The sequence below is a fragment of the Mixophyes fleayi genome, chromosome 3, assembly GCF_038048845.1.
Source record: "Mixophyes fleayi isolate aMixFle1 chromosome 3, aMixFle1.hap1, whole genome shotgun sequence".
Taxonomy (NCBI): Eukaryota; Metazoa; Chordata; class Amphibia; order Anura; family Limnodynastidae; genus Mixophyes; species Mixophyes fleayi.
The window spans coordinates 120,363,763-120,383,999 of NC_134404.1; the positions used below are offsets into that span (position 1 = coordinate 120,363,763).

Sequence of the window (20,237 nt, forward strand, 5' to 3'; positions counted from 1 at the left end):
TCAATAATTAGCCTGATAAGAATAAAAATCCTCTGACAGTCTCTACCATCCAGGTATGGGTAGTGATTTCAAAGGGATTTTACATCTTCTGCCTTTCCTGTGGAGTTGTGCCATAAACATCCTTTTGAAGACTGTGAAAGAGTCATCCCTGTCATGTCTCCTTCAGAGAGTCAGCCTATGTTCTCCCTCCTTGCATGTGTCTATGATGCCATGTATATCTTGTTCTCTGAAAGACCATGGGGTAATTTGTACTAAAATGACTGCCTTGATTGCATCCTTCTTCCAGGAGTCTTGAGCTCTGGATCTCATGAAAGACTGGAAAGTTTTAATTCAGAGAGGTTATCCCAATGATTAGGCTTCTTTGTGGAGAACCATTGTGTGAGCCTGATATCTACAGACTTTTTATGGAGCCAGCACTGGTAGGGGGTCCAAATATAAGAGGGCAGTGCCCTGGTCCTTGTCCAGCCCCCAGGAGATAATGGCTGCCAGTCAGGTAGCCAACAGAGATAGCTCCCCTCCCAGAAGCAACAAGTGTGAAAACCAGAACCAAGATAAATAGCTGTGTCCCAAGACCAGTAGACAGATTTGGCTTTGAATTTAGTGGAGGCTTAAAGTCAGTAGTTAGAGGTTACAGCTCCTGCAGGACTGACTAAGAAAAAGCTCTGGATCTCATGAAAAAACTGTAGAGGGTTAATTCAGTGTGGTTACCACAACTAACTTTAATTATTGGTGATTATTCTCCACTGTCAAGAACATTGTGCAAGTCTGATATCTCCAGAATTTGTGGAGCTATTGTTTCAATATTCTTTTGAAACATGAAATCCAAATTACCTGAACACAACCGTGCAATAATTAATGAAGGAGAAGAAAATGAGATGGTGAGTTTAGTCTTATCTGACTGATTTTTAATGTGTAGTTGTCAAAAATTATAATACAGTATTATTTGAAAATATATTACTTTTAAGTTGGCCTTCTGTTGAACCCCAAGTCACTTTGGTCAAAGCCTTATTTACATGCATTTGGCCAGGGAGCTTGGGTAATTGTCATCCTGCAGTTTAGGTCATGCGGTTTATTTCAAACTACAGTGGGATTATTTACTAAAACAATTTTTAGCATTATTAGCAAAAATGAAATAAAGAAATTAAAACAAGTTTATTGAAGGGACATTCATTATATTCATTACACTTCTTGTTAGACTGTGTGCTGTGTATACAGGAAAAATGTTCATGTAAGTGATAAAAACACATTGCATTATTATTGGATAAAGATTATGAACCATGCTTTTGCTTCTATGGAACAAATTTTCTATCTTAAGCAATGTATTTTAGGATGTGATACCCATAAAAATGTATTTCTACATATATTTACCTATCTCTGACCAGGGAGATTAAAAAATGTGACTCCTGTACTTGGTATGTCTGGAGATCTCAGGGGTCAGGGACAATGGCTGCATTCCTGTCTGATCCTTAGGATAATTGTCATTGTGCTAATCAGATAATAAAGATGAATTTCTTATCTCTTTTTAAGTTAAACATAACTGCATTAATGGAAATTTTTTAAACCACTATTTAAAAAAAATAAAATAAAAAAAAATCACATGTAAAACATAAATACGTACATTGTATTAATATACATTATACTTGTACTCTTAACTTTCCTGACGTTCTGTCTCCCCTATCAAATGGGCACTATTCCCTTAAACCCCCCCCCCTTACTTGTTACTGACTGAGTGATTATCGTCTCTAACCTCCTTTTCTGACCTTCAGTTCCTTCTCTTCACTTTCCACTCTTTGATCTGTGTCTTATATCTCTCCCCAATTCTCTGTAAGGGGAAGATCTATCAATGGGTGATTTTGACCAACTCTTTTACTAAATCTTCTATTCTATTTCTGTCTTCTATTTTAATAAACTTACCTGTCACCCAGTGGCGGAACTATCATTGGTGCAACAGGTGCAGTGCACCAGGGCCAAAGAAGATAATTGGGCCAGTTGCATGGCATATGCAGAGAATCGGGAGCCCCAGTTACCTCATGCCCACCTCCCTGCAGAGGGGCCCACAGCTCGCTAGTTCTGCTTTTGCTGCCCCCTACCGCTATTTTCAGCTGTTGGACACTTATTACTAGAGATGGGCGGGCTCGGTTCCCTGAGATCCGAATCCATCCGAATTTCACCTATCCGAGTACCGAGCCGAGCACACTCAGCACTCTGCCGCCCGTTCGGTATCGAAATCGAGGCAAAAAGTCATTGTGACGTATTCGTCTTTCTGAGGTCAGTTCTCGCGAGATTTGAACAGCATAAATACCCACCTTCACAGCAATCCATCGCCATTTGACAGAGGGAGAGAGCAGGGTTAGGTCACAGGCTATATCAGCGCAGGGACAGAGCAATAATTGTACACATTATTGTTTCAATTCTTTTCTATACAATTCTAATATTAATACTAATTGTATTAGCAATTGGTAGAGCAGTAAGAGAGAAGGATAGAGGAGGCTTTTTTTCAATTTTTGGCACTCCAAGTGCTTTTGGGGTGTCCCATATTCCCCAGTGTTTTACAGTAATTTTTCTGGCTGTCAAAAGTCATATTTGTCAGCAGTATCTATAGAAAACAATATTTTGCACTACAAGTGCTTTGGGGTGTCCCATATTCCCCAGTGTGAAACAATAATTTTTCTGTCTGAAATGTCAGACAGTCCCTTTCCTTACTGGGAAGAAAAGCAGGCCATTTGGAAACCCATGTACAAACTTGCTTTGCAATACCTAAGCTGACCACCCTCCAGTGTGTACTCTGAATGAGTATTCAGCACAGCCGGGAACTTAGTCAGTGATCGCCGTAGAAGGTTACTTCCTAAAAATGTGGAGAAAATTATGTTTATAAAAATGAACTACATCTTCCACGAGGAAGGCCTTCACCATACCGTCCATTTCTTTAGATATTTAACTATAAGTGTAGGATGTAATATACATCCAAAGACGATGGCTGCATTGCCAATATGCATAGATGGAGAGGAAGACAATCTGGTTTGTGTTTAGAATTAATGAAGGCCTACCAAAAACCCCAAAACATTGATTTTTAAACAAAATAGCAAAACAAAACCAACCAAAACCAAAACACGCAATGGCGGTTTGGCAAAACCAAAACCAAAACACGACGGTAATCCAGATCCAAAACCAAAACCAAAACACGGGGGTCAGTGAGCATCTCTACTTCTTACTTATTATCTGGTGACCACCAGACAATAAAACCCTACACTGTAAATATTGACAAGAGTACAACCACACCAAAAAATTACTTGTATTATATTCTGTACTATCCCTGAGATACTCTTCAAATTTTCCACTTATTTCGGAAGAGTAGATTAATGGGAGGTGCTACCACTGTAGCAAGTTCATAACCTATCGACCAAAAAAGAAGAAAGAAGTTAATCTAATCTTAACTTAAATCATAACTTTTATTAATTTAAAATGAATTTTTAATCTCATTAGAAACCAGCAAAATAAAATTAAAATTGAATGTGTACAAGAAAATAAAATCTATTATTTTAACTGTATAATGTTGACTTCTAACTGTATTCAATATCAATCTATATGGCTATATTGTATGTCTGTTTCGAACAAATGTTTATTATCTTTACGTAATTAAACATAATAAACCCCTGCCACACAGGGCAGGGAGGTGATCCGTTACTCCTCTGGGGAGCAGGAGAGAAGGAAACTGTTACACAGAGAGGTAAGTTGCTACAGTTGGGGAATAATGAGTTGTATGTAGACTGGGTTGGAGACACAGAGGATGCAGAAATAATACCTGGAGGTATGAGTGTGGTGCTCTTTGCAACCTGGATGACACCATCCTTGAAAAAGTTCTGAGTGAGGTGAACACACAGGAAGACACAGGTGAACGTGTAAGAAAACTGTTCTTCAGTCAAACAATTGTCAAAACAATATGGAAGGACTACAAGTTAAATGTTTATTAGAAAACTAGCTGAAGTACCCGGCGTTGCCAGGTTTAAATCTTCAAGTTATTAAGTTATCAGTGAGATGGATGTAACGGTCAACCTTTTAAAAATAATTAGCAGCATAGCAGCTCTTCCAACACACCCATGAGGTGACTGCCCAGTGTTGTTTATGTTTTTATTTTAAATCCTCATCATTAGTTACTTATACAGCGCCACTAATTCTGCAGCGCTGTACAGAGAACTCATTCACACCAGTCCGTGCCCCATTGGAGCTTACAATCTAAATCCCCTAACTTACACACACACACACACACACACACACAGACAGACAGAGAGACTAAGGGCAATTTAATAGCAGCCAATTAACCTACCAGTATGTTTTTGGAGTGTTAGAGGAAACCCACACAAACACAGGGAAAACATACAAACTCCACACACATAAGGCCATGGTCGGGAATTAAACTCAAGACCCCAGTGTGAGGCAGAAGTGCTAACCACTGGGCCACTGTCATCCAAATCCATCCAGTTGAAGGCCCACAACAGGCTCTCCGGGTCAAAGTTCTGCCCAGCATACACAATGGGAGATCTGACCGGGACCTTAACCCCCTAATATGTCTTCTGGGATCCATTGTTACCAGTCTGTGAAATTTTTGTCCAAATCCATCCAGTGGAAAGTTCAGAATATTCTTCCTGGGTCAAAGTTCTACCCAGCGTACACCAATCGGAGGTCCGACCAGGACCTTAACCCATTAAAACCTGGCCAGGATCCAACTGGACCACATTGCATTGGTTTCATCCCAATCCGTGCAGGTATGTAAGAATGCAGGCTCAGAACAGGCTCCACAGGTCAAAGTAGTCAAGCAAGGTCACTCGGTGTTGCAGGGGTCCGATATATAATGTGTAATAGTTTGTATATCTTAGCAACTTATTTTGTAAATAAACCAAAAATGCTATTTAGAAAAAAAGATTTGTTGCTTGGCCGCATTGTCGTTATGTCGTAAGATTTGGCAGCCTTACCTTGAGAACTGTGGTATTCTCCAACAAACAAACAAAAACAAACATCTTTTTTATATATAGTTAAACTTCGAAAGATACAGCAAGAATAGAGTAGGTATTCCATATGTATCATTGATGTATTAGTCTGATCACCTTGTATTAAATTGTATGCCTACATTTCTCCACAGTGCATTATTTCATTATTTTTGTTCAGCATATAACTTGAGATATCTTGAAAAACTTTTTATATCTTCAGATGTTTACTTTTGCTGAACAAAACATATTTAATGTAAGCTGATCACAAAATCACAAACATACATTAGGTGAAGCTTGTGGCACTATATATGATCATACTACTGGTGTACTGTAGGTTATTTAATAACAATAGTAATAAAAAAAATCCTTCCAGCTACATGTCTATTATTTTGTCATCTTTCTTATCTCTTTATCCTAGTTTATAGCATAAGTTTGTTAGATGGCACTAGAGACAGCTTTTGGGACTTTTGCACTGCTTAGAATATACTACCAAGACAAAAGCACTATACAAAGTAGTAGTACAAACAGGGAAGACATAATTCATTCCATATACTGACAAACAAATATTTGCATATGATTAGTGAGTGTACAGTCTAGAAAGACAAACCTTGGAGATACTTTTGAAGTTTGTTACTAAACCATCTATTATTATTTTATTATAACTGTAGATTTAGCAGCTTGCCTTTCAGCTATAACTTTTGAGGATATTAGAATTTAGGTATAACATAAAACATAGAAAATATCTGGAAATAATTTGTACTGAACATTGTTTTGATATTTTATCTTTATAGACTGTGGGTAATGTTGAACTGTTTACAATCGGATAATATAGCCCTCTATGGCTCTTACTACAAATGTAAATCTTAACTGTGTTTTGTCAATAGGAAATCTTTGGCTACAGAGTGAGTGTTCCCTGGATTATCCTGTGTGTGATTGGTTACTGTATATCAGGTGGAATTCTTCTATTACTCTTTTATTGGAAACCTGAGTGGAGCGTGTGGGCAAACTGTGTCCCATCTTCTCTGGAGAAAGCCAATGTGGTTTTATTAAGATCAACCGTGAGTATTAAATAATATATAATAAATGTATCATGTCTCCCATCTTTAAAATCCTTTCCCCAAGCCCCAAAAAACCTGTGGATATTGCTGCATGAGTAGTTGAGCAAATTGGAGGGTGTGAAGGAGTGAAATTTATTTATTTTATTAAGATGGTGGGAGTTATTCTTTTATCACAAATGCATTACATATGGGATCCTCTTTATCAAATGCATATTTAACTTAGAATGCTTAGTGTTCTAATTAATATTGCTTATGTATCTCTATTATCAGGATTAATGAGACTAGGCACTTGAAATGTATTAAATTAAATTTGATAATTTAATCAAATTATTTAAAAAAAAAGACATACAGTATATGTGTAAAATACTAGCTTGTAGACAATTCAAGGTCAATATTCCTGTAAACTGTACAAGTGTATTTGTCACTTATACTGTATGTTTCTGTGGTATAGCAGGCACTGTTGTCCATTATGAGGAGACAGGCAGGTGTCAAACATGTTAATTTTAATGTCAGAGGTGCAAGAAATACACAGTAGCAGTAAAAGTAATCATTGTCTAAAACGATCAAATGTAGATTACCAAATCATTCAATAATTCATCAAACTGAAGTAGATGGAAGTGTGTTTAGTAATTCTATGAATAAAGCCTAACAAACCTGCGACTGCCTTAAATGCATGTACTGGAAACGTCTTTCTGCTCTGTGAGATCAAAATTGTAATATGTGTGTAAATTAACCAAACCATTGTTTTTCTTATGCTCTAATTCAAAAAGATAATTTGCTCATAATGGGCCTCATTTTGATTTGAACCAAACTGAGGTCTTAGCGTATAGTATGCTTTTATTCTCCTGCGCAAGTGCACAGATCACTAGTTCCGAAACTACTAGTTTATGCGCGTACAACTCGTCATGAGCTCCAATGTGTGTATTTCTTTGTACACAGATGTAATTTCTCAGATATGTAATTGTTTGCTTGAAATCTTTACTCTATGAACCCTTAAACACCAAAAAAATTGTGATATTTATCAATTGAGAAACCACCAACTACACTACATGGGTGTTCCGATATTCTGTTACTAAAAATCCTGAGACCTAGTCCCACATTTAATCAGCATGAATATCTGCCAACTAGGATGAAAGAAAGAAATACACAAGGAAGAAGGTGCGTTGGATTACCCTGGAGGCATTTAAAGACTCACTTTTGAGTGGATCACAGTGTTCTGTCATTTCTGATGAAGACTCCATAGTGAATAGAGCCATAAGAAGGCCAGATCTTAAAGTAAGTCATTCTGTTGTTTTGCAGGAAAGCTGAATTTTTTATTCAATGGATCGACCCAACCATTTGAGGGTTTCGGCATTGTATGTAAATGCACTCAATGGGCCTGAGTCAGTAAGTAGAGTAAAGCATAAAAAAGGAGTTACTTTGCACCTGGGCAAAACCATGTTGCATTGGAGGGGGAAGTAAATTTAAAATGTGGGAACAGATTTATAGTTGGGGTAGGGCATGTCCTAGATCAACTTTAAATTTCAGTGTGAAGTTAAAGCTATCAAGTATTTGTGTGCTATGTGAAAAAACAACCAGTATTTAACTTATGTGCAAAATAATAAACTCATTTGCACCCCTTGCATTGTAACATGGTTTGTCCTGGAGAACATTTACGCCTTTTTTTTGCCTTTCTTTCCTTAATTACTCAGGCCCTTTGTCTCAATGTCTTAGTGGCTGTATATATTTGCAGTTTAGCACATTTTATTTTGTGCCCAGTTAGACCAGCTTTATATAGTTATTGTATCCTTCTCTGATCTGGTTTTGTCTGTATTTCTTACATACAGTTTTCTTAGCATCTATAATAACCATCAATTCCTTGGAAAATGATGAATGGGTTTCTCCTACTTTTGCTTTTACGAACACATCCTGCCCAAAGTTATTTTGCATTTAATTTAAAAAATGGGGATTTGGGGGACTATTTATTAATATGTGGCATTAAAGTTGATTTATTTTTTTTCCTCTGCTTTCCACAGCAAAAAAAAAAGACCTAAAGCTGCAATTTATCACTTGAATATACCTGGGGCAGCTGATACTGACCCAAAGCGGTAATGGGTAACTCACCACTTCACTGGGCCAGTCTTAGGGATATGCGCTTGGGCTGTCAGTTCTACTTGGCAAATCTAAAAAATTAGAAACATATTTAAGATAATAAAAATAAAATAGTACTAAAGTATTCACTTTTGAAGAAAGGCTTTATTTAAATAATGTTTCCATTTATTTTCCTCTGTTATCGCCATCCTTACACATGCTAAATTAAATATACAAATCAAGATGCTTTTAATGCGTACTGTACATACAACGTATTTTATATTCTATAATATATACACTGATCAGCCACAACTTTAAAACCACTGACAATTGAAGTGAATAACAATGCTATAATGTCACATCTGTCAAGGAGTGGGATATATTAGGCGGCAGATTAACAGTCAGTTCTTGAAGTTTATGTGTTGGAAGCAATTTAAGGATCTGAATAACTTTGACAAGGGCCAAATTGTGATGGCTAAATGACTGGGTCAGAGCATCTCCAAAACGGCAGGTCTTGGTGGGTGGTGGGTGCAGTGATTAGTACCTACCAAAAGTGGTCCAAGGAAGGATAACTACTGAACCGGTGACAGGTTCATGGGCACCCAAGGGTCATTGATGAACATAGGAAGAGATGGCTAGCCCGTCTGGTACAATCCCATAGAAGGGCCGCTGTAGCAAAAAATTGCTGAAAAAGTTAATGCTGGCTGTGATAGAAAGGTGTCAGAACACATCTTGATTTGTATGGAGCTGCATAGCTGCAGACCGGTCAAAGTGCAAATGCTGACCCCTGTCCACCATCGAAACCACTTACAATGGACAGGTGAGCACCAGATCTGGACCATGGAGAAATGGAAGAAGGTAGACTGGTCTGATTAATCACGTTTTCTTTTACATCATATGGATGGCTGGGTGCATGTGCGTTGTTTACCTGGGGAAGAGATGGCACCAGGATGCACTATGGGAAAAGGCAAGCTGGCAGAGGCAGTGTGATGCTTTGGGCAATATTCTGCTGGGAAACCTTGGGTCCTGGCATTCATGTGGATGTTACATTGACACATACCACCTAATTAATCATTGTTGCTGACCAAGTACACACCTTCATTTAAATTGAATTCCCTAATGGCAGTTGCCTCTTTCAGCAGGAAAATGCGCCCTGCCACACTGCAAAAATTGTTCAGGAATAGGTTGAGAAACATGACATAGAGTACAAGTTGTTCACTTTGCCTCCAAATTCCTCAGATCGCAATCCGATTGAGCATCTGTGGGATGTGCTGTAGAAAAAAAGTAAGAGTCATGGAGGTCCCACCTCACAACTCACTTAAAGGATCTTGTCTTGGAGCCAGATACCTCAGAACACCTTCAGAGGTCTTGTAGAGTCCATAAATTGATAGATCAGAGATGTTTTGGCGGCACAAGGGGGACCTACACAGTCAGATGGCTTTAAAGCAGGCCTGTCCAACCTGCGGCCCTCCAGATATTGTGAAACTACAAGTCCCAGAATGCCCTTCCAGCTATCAACAGGTTGTCTACTGGCAAAGCATGCTGGGGCATGTAGTTTCACAACACCTGGAGGGCCGCAGGTTGGACAGGCCTGCTTTAAACTTATGGCTGATTGGTGTGTGCATATATTTATATTTATTTTTTTTTAATGTTAGTTGTTTGCATCATGCCATATGATTTCTTAGTGAATTAAAATGTTGTTGCATCCTTATGAAAATGGCTACAAATACACTTTAAATTATGTTTTATGCTCACTCTAAAGGAAAATTCTGTTTACAGGTAAAATTCATACGTGTGCAGAAAATTCGATATGTCTGGGACAATTCTAAAAAGAAATTTGAGAAAATTGGGTAAGTAGAACTCAAAAGAATCAGAACACTGTGTTTACTGGTAATAGAGCACTATGGTGTTGTACGTGTATCTTCATACACAGTGCTGGTCTCAATTTACCAACCTGTGAAGCCCCATAAAAGGGGAGTGGCATTGCTTCTCTCCTGTGACTCTGTCAGCTTACTAGACTATGATCTCAGTAATTTAAAATGTTTTATTAGTCTCTGCAGAATTACCTGGTCTATGGCACTGCTATAGACCAATACATAGGCGGTCAGTACCTCTGCTATAGGGGACTACGCTTGGGAGGTAAGCCCCTACTGTACTATACTCCACTCACATGATGCTCTACTCGTTCCTTTAGTCACATCACTCATAGAATGGAACTGGAACACAAATGGAAATGGTTATTTCTATAGGCAGAATCATTGTTAACAGCATGAAATGAAACCGCCCTGATCAAACCTTTCCCACTCATCTGGTCAAGCCAAGACCTTTGACTGCCCCTTGCTTCTGTGAAATATGTGGACAACCACCTGACCACCAACTTCACCCCAAATCTGGCCATACTTTATCTTCCTCATGGTCCTGAAACCTTCTATTAACCTTATAATAGCAAGCACTACATATAGTATATGCTCTCCAAATTACAGTCTACTTCTATATTCAACATCATTCATCCATGTATTGCTTACAAGTTTATGAATTTCGACTTTTTTCTGTTATGTAAAGTAAAATAATGTGTTGAGTTTTCCTAATCCTATGCATTCTGCTGTGCAGAGGTATGATACACAGAATTGTAGAAGGTGAATTATATACAAATGTATTTTTAGTAAATAGACAATATATCACACAAAGTATGCATTCTGTTTACATGAAATTATTTCTGTAATGGCAGAACTTTGGAAGAAGAACACTCTTGCCATAGCATACATACAAAATATGGACCTGGTCTGAAGAAAGAGGAGCAAGACATTAGGTAAGAAGAACTTCAACTTCTGTGTCTCTTTGTAACAACACAACAGTTATATGCTTATTTTATAAAGTATCCTAAGTTCTAATATGAGTAAACCTCGATGAAGCTATCCCTATATCTTGTTTATACCAATGCTAAAACAGTGTAAGACATACTCATTAGAGATGCTTGAGTTTGTTTCATTAAATGAGCTCTAAAGTTCAAAAACATTGTTCAAATTCAAACTTCTGATAGCCTAAAAAATGTAATAGGCTTGAACATGTTCTAGCATAAATGGCAACAATGTGTTGTATTTTTAAAGGTTTTCCATGCAAACTTGTGAACTCAAGCACAGTAATTTTTTTTTTAAAAAAATAGGCATTTAAGCTTGTTGAGCAGGCAACAATGGTATTTTAATACCTTTTTCTTTCATTGTGAGCTGTGAGCTCAGCAGTGGAACTCAAAATGAACCAACACAAAAATCATGATTGCACCTCAAACATGTTTGAGGTCCTTAAACCAGCCATATTCAGTTTGATTTTTTAACAGGATCACATAATTTGAGCATCTGTTATAATGCAAATTAGAAAATGTACCGGTAGAAGAAAAAACAAAACAAGGTCAAAAAAAGAACGCTGCTTGGTACTATTCTCTTGAAAAGACAGTAACAGTAAGTGAGGTCGACAGATGACAAATGTCTGAAGTGCAACATGTTCTAAGTGTGTTGACCCAGAGGAAGGCAAAATAAGACTAGTAATTAATAAATGAAAAAGTCACATTTTATATATAAAATGTAATTCAATACAAACACAAAATACAAATTAAATAGAAACATCTGTTATTTTCTCTTTGAAAGTCAAAGGGGTAATTTGTTTCCAGAAGTCCAAATAGAAATAGTAGTTAAGTAATGTGAATACATGACCTCGACTTGATATATTCTAGCTGCAGCGTTTATAATTTGGGTACTCAGCTGGAGAGGTTAATACACAATCAGCCAATCAGAAGCCACTCGATAGTGCTGCATATAGTCATCGCCTTCGTTGTGTATTGTTAGATCATCTCTCCAGCTCTTGCAAGAGAATCACTTCCTAAAATATGTATCTGCTGATGCTGTGTTGCAATTAAGTGACTATGCCTTTACTTTAGTCAGCGTGAAGATGGTCTGGTCACATTTTCTCTTACTTCATGTGGACGGCTGGGTGCGTTGTTTACCTGGGAAAGAGATGGCACCAGGATGCACTAAGAGAAGAAGGCACGCTGGTGGAGGCAGTGGGATGCTCTGGGCAATGTTCTGCTGGGAAACCTTGGGTCCTGGTAAACATTGTTGCTGACCAAGTACACCATTCATGGCAAAAAATATATATTGGCACAAGATTATGAATATGATAGAAGGACAAACTGCACGGGATCTGCAAACCCGTAAGTAAAGGTATATATATAAAGGAACAGATTGCAGTACGTCCTCAGATCATAAAATCACTGGCACTGTAATGTGGTATAAAAATATTTTATTAAAACAAATACATAATATTTAGATGATATTAAACACCACCTCTTGAGGATATTAACAACAGTATAGGTGCACCTATATTAATCCAGATATAAATTCCTCAAAGAGCAATGTAAATGGTGATACTACACCAGGCTCATTCCTTTGACCAGCCAAATAATTTCAGAAAGGAGCTCAAAAAACATATCAGTTCTTAATCCTTGTGAATCTCCTTGATACCTTGATTAGATGGTAACTACTCCCAATATTGTCATGTGTGGCAGTAGTAATACCAAAAGGTATTTAATAGTAGTCCCGCAAAGTGTTCTATAGGTAATCAATTGGAGGTAAGTTATGGAGGTATAGATTTTGTTAGAGGTGTAGATATATCCAGAATAACAATGTTCATCGGGTTATTGGAACAGATAGATAAATTCCTTACCAGATACCTGGATTGTATAATGAATATAGATCCTTTCCAACCTCGTATGCACCACGATGAAGGGTGCTAGTGAAAAATCTTCCTCCCAAAATGATTTACCTATTTGGTGGTTCCGGAGCGTAGTTGGTACAAATACCTCTTTCACACACCTTTCCGATATTGTGGATTCCACCGTGTGTAGTGAGAGTCTCCCAAATCAGTCGTGTACATAACATGGAGCCTGGATAAAATCATGCAGTTGGTTAAAGCTGGTAGCTGGGAAACCTTGGGTCCTGGTAAACATTGTTGCTGACCAGTTGGCTGGTAGCTGGTAGCTGGTAGCTTTAACCAACTGCAGGATTTTATCCAGGCTCCATGTTATGTACACGACTGATTTGGGAGACTCTCACTACACACGGTGGAATCCACAATATCGGAAAGGTGTGTGAAAGAGGTATTTGTACCAACTACGCTCCGGAACCACCAAATAGGTAAATCATTTTGGGAGGAAGATTTTTCACTAGCACCCTTCATCGTGGTGCATACGAGGTTGGAAAGGATCTATACCGGGTGATTCATTATACAATCCAGGTATCTGGTAAGGAATTTATCTATCTGTTCCAATAACCCGATGAACATTGTTATTCTGGATATATCTACACCTCTAACAAAATCTATACCTCCATAACTTACCTCCAATTGATTACCTATATGAATACTTTGCGGGACTACTATTAAATACCTTTTGGTATTACTACTGCCACACATGACAATATTGGGAGTAGTTACCATTCATGGCAACAGTATTTCCTGATGGCAGTGGCCTCTTTCAGTAGGATAATGTGCCATGCCACACTGCAAAAATTGTTCAGGAATGGATTGAGGAACATGACAAAGAGTTCAAGGTGTTCACTTGGTCTCCCAATTCCTCAGAACTCAGATATCAGATATCGAGCATCTGTGGGATGTGCTGAAAAAACAAGTAAGAGCCATGGAGGCCCTATCTCACAACTTGCAAGACTTAAAATATCTGCTGCTAATATCTTGGTGCAAAGATAAAAGAAGAAGAAAGGCCTGCACTAGGCAAGGACTCGCCGCATTGCTATTTCATATTTTAACAGAGGGGGTGGTCTTACAACTTGGTAGGAACATATTTACTTTAAGACAAGCATTGAAAAAAACAAAGGCACTCCAGTCCAAAAAATCCTAAATTAGTTTCACAGTGTTAAAAGCACTTTTATTAGTAGCCAAAACGTAAAAATATTCACACATTCACATTTACCAGGTCTGCAGTGGTGAGATATTAAAATAAAGATCTAGCAAGTATAAAACAGAAAGAAATAAAGTGCTCCTAAAAAAAGTGATCCTAATAAAATTAATATATTATGGGGTCTCATTTCTTTGTTTCCCATTCAGTTTAAAGAGTTTATTGTATTACATGTCCTACACATTATTTAAACCACACAGTCTCCCATTAGTGTATATATTTCAGGTATATTACATGTTTATTATAATGCACAAAGTAAATTTGCCAGCGAGGCTTTGACTGTCGAAACGTATGTAACTATAACGGAGACAGATAGTGCAGATATAGTAATAGACATGAAAGATATGTGCTAATAAAGACATGGGAGACTGTCTGGTTTAAATACTGCACAATATATTATGTACATCTGTTATATAAAAACCTCATGTTGGGTATTATATGATCATTAAAACACCACGATATACTAAATAAAATTAAATATAAGTATGATTGTCCCTTATGTCTTACATTCTTTGAAATTTTAAATAGGAGCAAATAAATTGAATGTGAAAAAAAGAAATGAGACCATGCAGTAGTTTAATTTTATTAGGATTAATGTTATAAGTTAACTACAGGGATGTTAGTTTGGTGACATCTGAATGACTTAAAATTAGAGTCCGCTATATGTGGACCTCAGTCTCAGACATTACATTCTGGCCCCACCTTTGGGTTTTATATAAATCATTTTATCAGAGCAATTTATTTATTTCTGTTTTTCACTTTCTAGATCTTTATTTTAATATTTCACCATTATAGACCCGGTAAATGTAAATGTGTAAATATTTTTGAATTTTGACTAGTAATAAAAGTGCTTTTAACACTGTGAAACCAATATAGGAATATTGTGGACTGGAGTGCCTTCGCTAATCTTGGTGCCAGACACCACAGAACAGTGTGCAGCAAGGAAATAGGTATTTTATGCAAAAATATATTGACGTACGTTCAATCTTAAACTAATTTTATTGTTTTACAAATAGGAATGGAATCTTTGGATATTGATATTCACTCATTATATCTTAAAATGGCCCTCCTAGTATCTAAATACATAGAATACAATTAATATTATTACTATACAATATACTACATCTAATACATTAGGTAAAATCTATTGACATGTAAGTATGATACAATCTGCTTTAGCAATGACAATATGAGATCTTATGTCATTTATTATTTCATTATTTCTTATAGGAGATTAGTGTGTGGACATAACACTATTGAAGTTGAAGTTGCTCCACTATGGAAATTATTCATTAATAAAGTATGTACACATATTTATATACATCACATTATTACTGAATTACATTAACAGTTTATTATTACGAGACTGGTGAGAAAAACTGATTTTTATCTCTTTCTGTCATACATAGGTATTACATTTATTCTACGTGTATCAGTTCTTCACTGTGGTTTTGTGGCTGGCTGAAGGATACCTGGGTTATGCAATTGCAATTCTACTATTATGTATCTGTACTATCACCTTATCTCTGATGGAACTCAGACAGGTATATTGATAACTCATTTCTGCTTTCTCACTAGCAAAACAATGATGTGTAATAGAAACAATTGAAAATTGGATTTTTCAAACATGATCCTTAAATCCAGTTTATTTAACTTAATAAATATTTTAAATCTGAAGTTTTCATTGGTGAACAAATCTGAACCTACTTTCTTTGTCTCGTAATACTGATCACACATATAGAGACAAATGACATATTTTGCAGAGCCTAACCTCAAAACAACCATGTTTCATGGGATCCATGTAGTCTGTTTAAATACTAGGAGACAATACACACATGAAAAGTGGTCATCAGCCATCAGGATTTTCAAATCTGTGTGATCACGTTAGACTAGTAGATGTGATCAATTTAGGTCAACAGCCAGCAATTTTGGTCCAAACGATCTAGATAGGATGCAAAAATTGTCATGTGTGTGACCAGCTTAGGCGTTAGCTACTGTTTTCCACAAGAGAGTCCTAGGCATAGAGGACTCACTAGTGAGCTCTTACATGTCTGACACTAGGAAATATGTATTTTATCCGCCTGCACCCCACCTGAGCATATAAGGATGCTAACCTTCCGTTATTGCTGATTCAGTGCAGTACAAACAATATTGCACAACTTTTTCCAGCTTGATCCAGGACAACTTTTAGCAACAGCAATCAGTTCTCAGGAATTTCTTCCTTACTGCTATGCATTTTACTTTAGAGTTTGATACCTTGTCATAAAGAAGTGGATATGATTTTACAGGCATTTTCTATATTTTAATTAAACAGCAATCTACAAAGCTCCACAATTTGGTCAAAGCTCATAATAATATGAAGGTGACTGTGAGTCCACGAGACAAAGGTATTATTTATAATTTCTCACTCTTATAACAATAACTTCAAATTAAAATATAGCATGTAATAGTGCAATAAAGTATAAAGTAATTATCTTGAAAAGCATCTGTGGCACGACCCTTTAGTTTACTTTTCATATCTCAGAAATTGCAAATACAATTGCAAAATACATAAGTTATTTAATCAAGTGAAGTATAACAGATTATAGCGAGACTGCAAATGCAACAAGAATTTATAAAGAGTTACAGACTATGGTGTAGAATTAATTATTAATAATAGTCCAGGCAGCACGTCAGTTTGTGTAGTGAAGAAAAAGCTTAAGGCACAAAGTTGGGAAATAAGTCCACGTTACCCTAAAACATCTAAATATATATGGCAATACAGCCATAGAGTGCAAAGTATTTATTTATCCATACAGAAAACATCGCCCTTATTCTTTATGGGTAAATAAACTTTTCATTTAACGGCTGTATTTGTGCTGCTTTCTTCTATGTCCAAAATTTAGACACTTGACAATAGATAAGATGCATATGGAATCATAAACTAATATTATGTTATTGGCACTACATAGTCATTGTGTTGAGATAACATGTCATATACTGGTAATATTATCACAGTTTATTGTTAGTTCTGTATACTAGTTAGGTAATACATTTCTCTGTTATTGTCATTCACAAATATGTTATGTAACTTACATTTCATAGTTTAATCAATTAGCGAAAACCTCCATAATTAAAAATGTGGTTATTGCAATTATGTGCCCTGTTGCTCTAAAGCAGGCCTGTCCAACCTGCGGCCCTCCAGATGTTGTAAAACTACAAGCCCCAGCATGCTTTGCCAGTAGACAACCAGTTGATAGCTGGAAGGGCATGCTGGGACTTGTAGTTTCACAAGTATCTGGAGGGCCGCAGGTTGGACAGGCCTGCTCTAAAGCATTATTTTTCATGAGTAAAGTTCAGATATTTTTAAGATTACTTTACTAAATAGTGATTTATCTATTGGAAGATGGGAAAAAAAAGTTATTTATCTATTGTTGATATATAAATAAAATTAAAAATGTAATGACTAAAAATGATACAAGATATATTAGCCATACACACTTTTTTGCATTGCACATATCTACAGACATCATTTCTGCCTCACATAATAAAATGATTAATGCGTTATTCAGTTGATGTCTCTATTTCTTTGTCCCCCTTGAAGATTGCAGTCAAGTCGAATCTCCTCATTTGGTCCCAGGGGATATTGTTGTTTTATCTGGCAATTTTTTTTTCATGTCATGCGATGCGATTTTACTCAATGGGACGTGTATTGTGAATGAGGGGATGCTAACAGGTAGGTGAGAGCTGGCATTCCCAGAATCTGTTTCATATGATTAGAGAGCAGTAATATAGATGCCACAATTCTGTGTGTTACTGGTGTCACATATAGTGTCACCAGTTCAGGAGTTGTTAAAATATTACTATCTTTATTGTAGCAATGACACGCATATTTAAACAAGGTAATGGAGACACAGTGACTGGAGAGCAGAATGGTAACAGCAATAAATGTTAATCTGTGATGAAGGAATATGAGAAATATAGTAGCGATGAACTGGTAATGTATCCATGGATGATAACAGTAGTCCACGGACACATACTAGAATACAGGATACAGCAGTCAGTGAGATACTGGATAGGACACCAGTAGCAGGACCTCTGACACAGTGGATGATATACTGGTAGTAAGACTCTAGAATACAGCCTGACACAGATGTAGCGAGGTATACAGGATACAGTCAGTGAGATACTGGATAGGATACCAGTAGCAGGACCTCTGACACAGTGGATGATATACTGGTAGTAAGACTCTAGAATACAGCCTGACATTGATGTAGCGAGGTATACAGGATACAGTCAGTGAGATACTGGATAGAACACCAGTAGCAGGACCTCTGACACAGTGGATGATTTAATGGTACTAAGACTCTAGAATACAGCCTGACATTGATGTTGTGAGGTATACAGAATACAGTCAGTGAGATACTGGATTGGACACCAGTAGCAGGACCTCTGACTCAGTGGATGAACTACTGGTAGCGAGTCTCTGGAAATCAGAATTATAAGAAGATAACTAGGCACCTGAAGCTTGGGTATACTGTACCATTGTAAGTAGGAAGTACAGTCTCTGAAGCACAAGTTTAAGCACAGTTTCTGGGGCAAGGGATTCTCAGGAACAGTTTAGCTCAGTGGTATCAGCAAGCCAGATTATCGCAAAGGCTGCCTAAAAGAGCTGCAGGGTCTGGTTTATGGAAGACACATTGAAATTGTAAGAATTGTTCACAGAGGAAAGTATTAAAAGTCCAGACACAGGTAATTATAAATACCTGCTGGGAAATCGAGCAGTGTATAGTTTAGCTGCTGCATTGTTGGGCAACAAGTAAAGTAATTGATGCAGCAATCCTTCTTGTGGATGTCCATTTTGTATATTAAAGTTTTACATACAAGAGTGAGGATTCCAGTCCTGATGGTATAATCTTATTTACATTGTGACGGCACATTCTCATGGTAAATTGCTCCAGATAATTTTCTTACACCAGTATCATTTATACAATATAAAAATAAAATGCTTAACAAATAAACCTATATTCCAACATTGCATGCCATTTGTCCTTATCTACAAGTTAAATCTCTGTTAGGATTGGAACCCAGGGCTCCTGCCTCTGTGGACTGCTGCTCTGCTTACTGAGCTTTTCTGGGTGCTGGACAGTTCCTTGTCTTTACTCAGTGTTCTAGATCAGTTCCAGTGATCTCCTGATCTTCCAGCTCCACCCCTTGACTTCCTATAAAAGCCTGGCCAGTTCCTCTCTCCAGTGCCTGATTATTGTGCTCTGTGCCTGTGATCTAGCTCCTGCTCCTGTTGCTGTTCCTGTCTACCTGCATATACTACACGTGTACCGACTTAGGCTTGCCCTCCACTACGCTTCTGCCTCAACCTTTGGACCGCTACGCCTCTCTGTGTACCAAACCCAGCTTGTTTGACCTTTCTTCCATCTCATCTCCTGTTAGCCAGCCTTCCTCCTTGCCACTGGGCTCCTATCCAGTCTCCGGACCGTGACAGAATATTCAGGCCCAAAAATGGATCCCGCGGGAGTAGCTGCGCTAAATACTCTGAAAAACCAAGTAAAGGAGTTGCATGAGTTTGTCTGCATTTCTCAGAACAAGATCAGAGAACTAGAAGCCCTTGCTAAAGCTCAGCAGGAACAAATAGCTCAATTGCAGAAAGAATTAAAAGATTATGACGCCACTGCTGCACAAGTTTCACGTGCTATCTACACAGTTCAAAGATGATAAGATGAAGATCTTTTTCATAATCAATCTCCTGATAGGGGAAGCCCTAGCCTGGGTCTCTCCTTACATTGAACAAGTGCTATTCTGCAAGATCTGGAATTGTTTACGTCCGCCATGGGGCAAGTCTTTGATAATCCTAACCGATGTGCCACCGCTGAAGCTAAACTCCATAGACTGCGACAAGGAAGACGCTCGGTGGCTGAGTATACCACTGAATTCCGATGCTTGGTTGCAGACACTACATGGAATGATTCTGCAAAAAAAAAGTCAGTTCCGTCGCGGCCTTTCTGAGCAAGTAAAGGATGAACTGGCCAGAGTAGACACCCCTGATGATCTGGATGATTTTTTCCAGCTGTGCATTCGTATTGATCAAATGCTAAGTGAGAGGAAAAATGAAAGATTAAGAGCCTTCGGTATGAGCAGTAATTTGCATCAGTTTAATAGACCTACAGT

At 37.5% G+C, this 20,237-nt stretch overlaps 1 protein-coding gene across 1 annotated transcript in view; it reads left to right on the forward strand.

Moving 5' to 3' along the window:
• Positions 1-815: 815 nt before the first annotated feature.
• The window catches only part of LOC142143177 (putative cation-transporting ATPase 13A4), a 68,190-nt gene continuing 48,768 nt past the window's right edge, over positions 816-20,237 (forward strand). Inside the window, exons 1-9 of the mRNA XM_075200885.1 lie at positions 816-878; positions 5,870-6,043; positions 7,172-7,318; positions 9,893-9,963; positions 10,842-10,922; positions 15,306-15,375; positions 15,485-15,619; positions 16,390-16,462; positions 17,659-17,790. Coding sequence (XP_075056986.1) covers positions 816-878; positions 5,870-6,043; positions 7,172-7,318; positions 9,893-9,963; positions 10,842-10,922; positions 15,306-15,375; positions 15,485-15,619; positions 16,390-16,462; positions 17,659-17,790 — 946 coding nt within the window. The remainder of the gene's footprint in view (positions 879-5,869; positions 6,044-7,171; positions 7,319-9,892; positions 9,964-10,841; positions 10,923-15,305; positions 15,376-15,484; positions 15,620-16,389; positions 16,463-17,658; positions 17,791-20,237) is intronic.